This window comes from Galeopterus variegatus, unplaced genomic scaffold (genome assembly GCF_000696425.1).
Source record: "Galeopterus variegatus unplaced genomic scaffold, G_variegatus-3.0.2 Scaffold1546, whole genome shotgun sequence".
In the NCBI taxonomy this organism is placed as follows: Eukaryota; Metazoa; Chordata; class Mammalia; order Dermoptera; family Cynocephalidae; genus Galeopterus; species Galeopterus variegatus.
The window spans coordinates 126,179-133,970 of NW_007727657.1; the positions used below are offsets into that span (position 1 = coordinate 126,179).

The 7,792-nt window shown below is 34.3% G+C and overlaps 1 protein-coding gene across 1 annotated transcript in view; it reads left to right on the forward strand.

Annotated features, from left to right (window-relative positions):
* The window catches only part of PDE1A (phosphodiesterase 1A, calmodulin-dependent), a 77,447-nt gene that overhangs the window by 42,759 nt on the left and 26,896 nt on the right, over positions 1-7,792 (forward strand). Inside the window, 1 exon segment of the mRNA XM_008577583.1 lies at positions 3,463-3,563. Within this exon segment, the coding sequence (XP_008575805.1) occupies positions 3,463-3,563 (101 nt within the window).

Here is a 7,792-nt window from a genome sequence, read left to right on the forward strand (position 1 = left end):
TCTGACCAAAATTCTCCCCATCCTGTACCAAGCATATACTTTCTCTAACACACACACACACACGCACGCACGCACGCACGCACACGCACACACGCTGAGTAATTCAAATATGAAAATTGCATTGTAAGTCTGAAATCAAAGCTCTCTTATCTTCTACCCATTCAAATATCCAGTTTAATTCGGTAGAAATGCTGCTTTTGCAACCTTAGTAGGATGTCTTCAGCAAATTGCCTTCCCTGAGTAGTGAATACTGCTGTGATCGGTGGAAGAAACAGAAACTTTGGCATCAGACGGATTTTGGTTTGAATTCCTTCTCTGCCACTAGATAGCTATGTGACCATTGGAATGTTGATTAAATTCTTTGGAATTCAGCTCTGTTATCAGCAACAGAAGGAAAAATATTTATCTGGTGAATGGTAAATAGGATGGTTATAAGAACTAAGTGAGACCATCCAACTGAAGTGTCCAGTTAATGGTAATTCCCTTCTCTTCCTTGTCATCATCATACATGCTCTCAGTGGTGCTGAGTACCTCTTTATGATGTAATTTGAGGACTGCTCATTTTAGAGTAAGTCTCCCTGAGCATTTCTCTGGGGAAAATGCAACCTACCATACCATTGAAGCTCAGTGTCTGCATTGCTCATGATTCATCATTCCAAGCCTTTGTTTCTGCCCATTGAGAATCAGAAGAACCTCAGTTGACCTCTGTTTCAGTTGGGAAGAGTGATATGAGTCAGCCTCATTCTCTCTGACTTTTCCTCATTAATCATTTACAAAATCCATGAATTTAAGCATCCATTTTCTGAGTTAAAATTCTCATTTGACACCAGCATAAAATGAACCAGCAGCTAAGGAGCAATTCAAAATTCTACTTTCACTAATACAGAATAGATGTGTTTTCAATTAAGTGTGAAAAAGTTCAGTGGTTCTCTCCTCCCAAACTATTTTGTAGTGTAAACTTAATCATTAAGGCCACAGTGTGGCCATAAATAAGAGGAATTCATGAAGGAAGTACTATTTATGGAAGGCAGAGATTAATTAGAATAAAAACAAGAAATACATTTATAATTGATTTTGACAGCTAGGAAGATAATAATTTTAAATTCTTATGAGCTAATCTATAATTAAATTCCATCTGTGATTTCCTCATTTAATTTTTTTACTATTACAGCTTCATATTCTATATTTTCATAGTGGATGTTGAATATAGTTCTTTTAAAAAAACACAGTTAAATCTGTAAATCCATAAATATAACCAAGAAGAAAGAATTTAAGAACATTGGTGATTTTTTTTCTCATGAAATAATTTTCTTTTATAAAATAGTGTGTTTCTAGGGGTACAAACACTGGTTTAACTTCAATTGCTATTCATTTCATGGTGTTCAATTCTACAGTCTCATTGGGGACATTGGAGGCTCAGTCCCAGTTCAGCCTATAATCTGGGCCATTAATAAGGTCACTTTCTTCCTTTTGATGACTCACAATTAAATGCATTTATAAACATAGAACAGCTAGTTATATCAACTCTCTTTGGTTCTGAAAATTATTTCTGCTTCAGTCATTCAACTGTGAGACATTTATACTTGAATTGAAATCATTAAAGATATATTAGCTTTTGTTTTACAGATTTAATACCTTAAACAATGTATTTAAAGTAGTAAGTTCAGAAAATGCCATTTATTCTGTATTTTACTATATGGAAATACTTGTGAGAGGCAAGCATGCATTAACTCTAAACTTCTTTTAAAACCCCCCGGGAGAATGCTCACTAATCCCATTTTCATTGAAAGTGTAGCTGAGAGGATAAATAACTTATTTTCCTGAGGATCGACAGAATTTAAAACCAGGATTGTCTGATTCCACAGTCTCTTCCTACTCCCTGACTACCTTCTCTAATGCAAAACTAGTGAAATCAAGTTCAATAAACAAATATGAAGTTCCTGTAATGTACCAAATACCATGATAAGTTCTATGAAAAGGACAAAGATTCATAAGACCCTGCCTTTGGCCACCATGAGATCCAGGCCTTGTCACGTTCTTCATTTTTGACTCAGGGACCTACAATGGCTCTCCCTTGACTTTTATATAAAATTCAAATGCGTCAGTTGTAATCAAGGCAGCCCGTCAGCTCTTCCATACTCTCCACCCTATTTTCAATCTCACTTCAGTTGACTCTTCAACACAGTCGTGCTATTGGCAATTCTATTTCAGTTCAGGCCCCTATAACATCATCCTACATTTGCTTTTTTATTCAAAATCCTCTGTCCCCGACCCTGCACTTGCCTACCAATCTTTCTCCACCTTTTTTCCAAGATCCACTGCCACCAAATAGCCTGTCTATCTGCCCTTAGATGCCATCTTTATTCTGTGACCCTTTATCAAATATTCATGTAGTTTACAGGATTTTTTTTCTGTTATTTTGTGCAAGATCTTTAATTGTTTCAAGTGTATGAAATAAGAGCACTAAGAATGAGCTCATTATCATTTTGGACCCTCCATCCCTGCCACCGAGTATCATCTACTTGCAGCACTGTCCAGTGGAACTTTCTGTGATGATAGAAATGCTTTGTATCTGTGCTGTTCTATATAGTAATCACTTGTCACATGTGACTAGTGACATGTGAAACGTGGCTAATGTAACTGGGAAAGTGAACTTATTTTTTACTTAATTTATTTATTTTTAATTTAAGTAGTCACAAATTCGGACAGTGCAGTAAAAATGGTATGCAAAAGTGAACCATGAATAAACAGTTGAATTATTTCTAAATGGTCTTACAATAGCAGAAAATTGTGTTAAACAATTTAGTTGGTAACAGAAACATCAACCTATATGAAGCAGATGGTCCTGGATTTTATGTGAAAGCATTTATTATTTCCTTTATTATTATTAAATTTAACTGCACAGTCATAACATACATGTTTAATGAATAGAAAATTTGGTAAATTCTCAGAAACTCTTCTAAATATTTAAATATAAAGGTAAAGTTTAGTTTATCTTATGAACAAAGTAAATATTTTCAATTTTTAGATGAAAAATTTCTTATAGTAGAGACTCCTACAAAACTTGGGCTAAAAGACATTTTAATGATGTGGAACTATATGTCAAAAATCACTAAACTGTAATTGATTTCATAAAGAACTCAAATTGGTAAACCTGTGAATTCAAAATCCGGTCAAGTTCCACCTTTTAAATCATAGAAAGTGACTTATTTTCCAATTAGTGAGGACAATTATATTTTGAATTTTGAATTTTAAACTTATACAAGCTGTGAAACAATCATTGACCTCATGAAGCGTACATTATGCATAGTTAATGGAGGTGAAATAGGAAGAAAAATTATTTAAAGAAATAAAAAATAATTTTATATGATTATGTATACTGGGTACACTGGAAATGTTTTTTGTAGAAAAAAAAGATGGCCTCTGCGTTCTAAATATGACAATCTTTCTGTAATTTACTAGCACTGGCTCACTGAACTGGAAATTTTAGCAATGGTCTTTGCTGCTGCCATTCATGATTACGAGCACACAGGGACTACCAACAACTTTCATATTCAGACAAGGTAAGTTAGATAAAGCGCTAACTTTCATTAAGTTAAATGTTGAATTTATTTTCCTGCATATTATTTATTTTTAAGAGAATTTTTTTTTAAAACAGTAAAGATTCTAATAAAAAATAGATTCATAAATTTTTAGCAAAATTTTTTAAGTGCAAACACTTCAATCAATTATTACTTTCTTGGGCATGAGGGTGACAATCAGCTTTTTATCTCATGAATATTCATAACCAACAGAAAGTTTTTTTTAATTTTTATTTTTCAATAATCTTGTATATATTTTTTGGCATATTTAGCAATTTTAAGAACATGAAAATGTGCAAGACAATTTATCTCTGCCTACAATTTATACAGTGAACTGTCACACAAGTCAGACGTCTAGTCACTGAGACAAATCTTGCAACATATTATTTAAGGTATTGGTTTGGCATCATTATGTATTCGAAAGTAATAAAATTGTATTTCTGAAAAAAATCCAAAAATCAAAGAAATCTTATTTCTGGGCCAGCATGAAGTATTAAATCTAAAATAACTGGAAAATAAGATTCTTTAATGATGGTTATTATGGCAGTTATTCAAATCAAAATACCAAAGTGGAAATGCATTAGTCTGCCATAATAAAATGCCACAGACTGGGTGGCTTAAACAACACAAGTCTACTTTCTCACAGTTCTGGAGGCTGGGAGTCCAAGATCAAGGTGTCAGCAGGTGTGGTTTCTTCTGAGGCCTCCCTCCTTGACTTGTAGATGGCCATCTTCTTGCTGTATCCTCACATGGTCTTTTCTCTGTGTGCATGCACCCCTGGCGTCTTTTTTTTTTTTTTCAAGGACACCAGTCACAGGCTCTACCTTTATTAGCTCATTTAACCTTAATTACATCCTTAAAGGCCCTATCTTCAAATGGATTGGGGGTTAGGACTTCAGCACATGAATTTTGGAGGTGACACAATTCAGTCTACAACAAGAAGGTATCCTAAGCTCTTTTTAATTGGACAGAGTTCTCAGTGCCTCAGAGACATAATTTGGTCTTGGACCCATCAAGAACCAACTCACTTTATATATGTGGGATCCTGAAATTTCTACTTTCACCAGTCAGGGATGCTTAACAAGGAAATATAAGTTAGGAGACTGTCATTTCTCTGCAACCACTGCAGTATCTTCTATTCTTGCTCAGGGAAAACTAAACCTAGTTATTTTTTGTTCTTTTTTTTTTCCTTTTTTGTCTTTTTTACTGACCTGTAGCGGGATCGCAACCCTCGGTGTCGCGCCCGTACCGGGGACCGGCAACAGGATCACAACCCTTGGTGTTGCACCCACACCACACTCAACCAGTGAGTGGGAACCGGTCTCCACATGGGATCTGAACCCTCAGCGGGAGTGCCTCCGCACTCCCAAGTGGCACACTCTCCAGTGCGCCACCGGGCCGGCCCAATTTTTTGTTCTTTTTTAAAAAAAAAATTATTACCCTTTATTTCCTAGAGAAGTTTTAGGTTTATAGAAAAATTGCACAGAAAGTACAGAGAGTTCCCATTTACTCATTTCTGCTGCACTACAGTTTCCTACGTTATTGACAACTAAAGTCTATAGTTTACATTAGTGTTCACTGTTTGTGTTATAGGTTCTATGGGTTTAGACAAATGTATGATGTCATGTATCAATCATTGCAGTACTATGCACAATAATTTCACTGCCCTAAAAGTTGTCTATGCTTCACCTGCTCATTCTTCCTCTCCCTTTACCCCTGGTAACCACTGATTTATTTAATGTCTCTTTAGATTGCCTTTTCTAAAATGTCATAGAGTTGAAATCATACTGTATGTAGCCTTTCAGTCTAGCTTCTTTCACTTAACAATATGCGTTTAATGTTCCTCCTTGTCTTTTCATAACTTGATAGCTCATTTCTTTTTATCACTGAATAATATTCCATTGTATAGATGTACTACAGTTTGTTTATCTATTCACCTACTGAAGGAAATCTTGGTTGACCCCAATTTTTGGAACTTATGAATAAAGCTTTCTTAAGCATACATGTGCAGGTTTTTGTGTGGTTAGCAATAGAAATATTTTTAACAACTAATTTTCCAGGTGTAGGGAGTCATTGTTTTGATGTGGGAGGTATAGAAACAGTTTATTAAAATATTACAAATTTTGGAACTTAAAGAGACCCTACAGTGATGGAGATCCACATTATAGATCACCTAGTCTAAGCCTTACAGTCTAAGAAGAGAAAACAAAGATCTTGAGAGGTGAAGTTGCTTATTTATATGCACACAGTCAGGTGTGGCTTCTTGATGGATACAGGAAGAGCTAAACTTCAAATAATGAAATACTGAGGAAGATATTCTGTCTATGCCTGGAATGAAGGAAACCTTTAAGTCCCTCAGACCGACAGAGAGTGAAGGGAAAAGGAAAATCTTGGAATGTGGTTGTGCAATAGGAATGTTATCAACCTACACATATTTGCAGAGTATAGGGATTTTTTTTTTTTTTTTTGCTTTTATTTGTGTTAAACATCAAAGGAAAAGAAACCTATGCTGATCAGTTTTGCTTATCAAAGTTAGTGCCATTCATGATTACGAGCACACAGGGACTACAAACAACTTTCATATTCAGACAAGGTAAGTTAGATAAAGCGCTAACTTTCGTTAAGTTAAATGTTGAATTTATTTTCCTGCATATTATTTATTTTTAAGAGAATTTTTTTTTAAAACAGTAAAGATTCTAATAAAAAATAGATTCATAAATTTTTAGCAAAATTTTTTAAGTGCAAACACTTCAATCAATTATTACTTTCTTGGGCATGAGGGCCATTGAATCCATAATGAGGAGGATTTTAATTAAAGACACTCATTACTGAGCTGGACTCTGTACAGTATGACAGTCTTAGGGGTTGGAGAAAAGAGCAAGTGATTTGTTACCAAAGAGCAATTCTTTTCTATTCTGAAAAGTAAGGCAACAGACTGGCCTTTTCCAGCAGCAGTGTTAGATCATCACTTCTAGCTTTCTCCTTTTACTATTCATCTGCAACTGGATGAAGAGTCCTAATTTACTTATGCTTTGGGCTGTAAAGGGGGAGAAAGAAGAGGAAGAGGAAGACAAGGACAAGGAGGAAGAGAAGAGTAAAGAGCAGGAGAAGCAAAGGAGGAAAAAGAATCAGTCTTTTTCAGTTCAATATTAAGAAACTATATAAAAAAGGAAAATGTCTTATGTGTTATTTATTTTCTTATAAATTGTCCGACAGGGTCAATTATTTAATTGATTTTTAACTCTCACTATTGCCTTTACATTTTGTCCAAAGAAAAATAAGGTCATATGTCACTGATATCTGTAATTTTATTGTATTTTATATTATTCATTGTTACTTGTATTTACAGTGCTTTTCTAATATAGAAATCCACTTACTGTATAATGCAAAATGACTGAAAAGTAGTTAAGAACATAGGGTAAGACTAGATTTGAGTCGAATACAGATATTATAATGCACGAAATCCTTGAAAGTGTAAATAAATGGAAATAATTTCATCTTTATGAAGAGAAAATGCAGAGCTACATGTTACCATGGATACTGGATGTTGCTTAGAGTCTCATTCTTTTCTTAGCAGTCAAAGACCATCTCAAACATTAAGAGCATGCTATATTCTTAGCATCCTTGTTGCATTTATTAGACGAAACCATGCATACTTTGCAACAATTAAATCTAGTTCAAAAGTACTTCTTTGCTTGTTTCTGAACAGAAGAGACAGTGATAATTGGTGCCATATCACATAATATTCCTAACAAAACTGCTATGGCTGAATTAGTATAAACAATGGAAAATAACAGTTTTCCCCATGATCTCTGCAAATTTCTGGAATTACACATGGTATTTTACTGGGGCAAGATCTTTTTAATTATCTCTTAAACAAGGATTATGTGTATACTTTCCCAGTTCTGTTTTCTGTGTATTGAGCTATGATTATTGGTTAAGGGATTTTTAGGTCTTAATTGAGATTATTAAAAGTAAATCTATTTCAGGGATGTGTACTATTAGAAAATTATGTATATTGTTTTACCTTTATGATAGTGTTAGAAAGAAAAGAGAAAGTAATTATTCAGTACATAATAGGTCATTTCTTTATATTGGATTAATAATAAAGCTTGGCTTATCCGGCAGACTATCAGGTACAGAATTTGAATAGGTTGCTTGCAGCAAATGCCAGATATTTTTAGTTCTTTCTTTCTTTCTCTTCCCCCCCC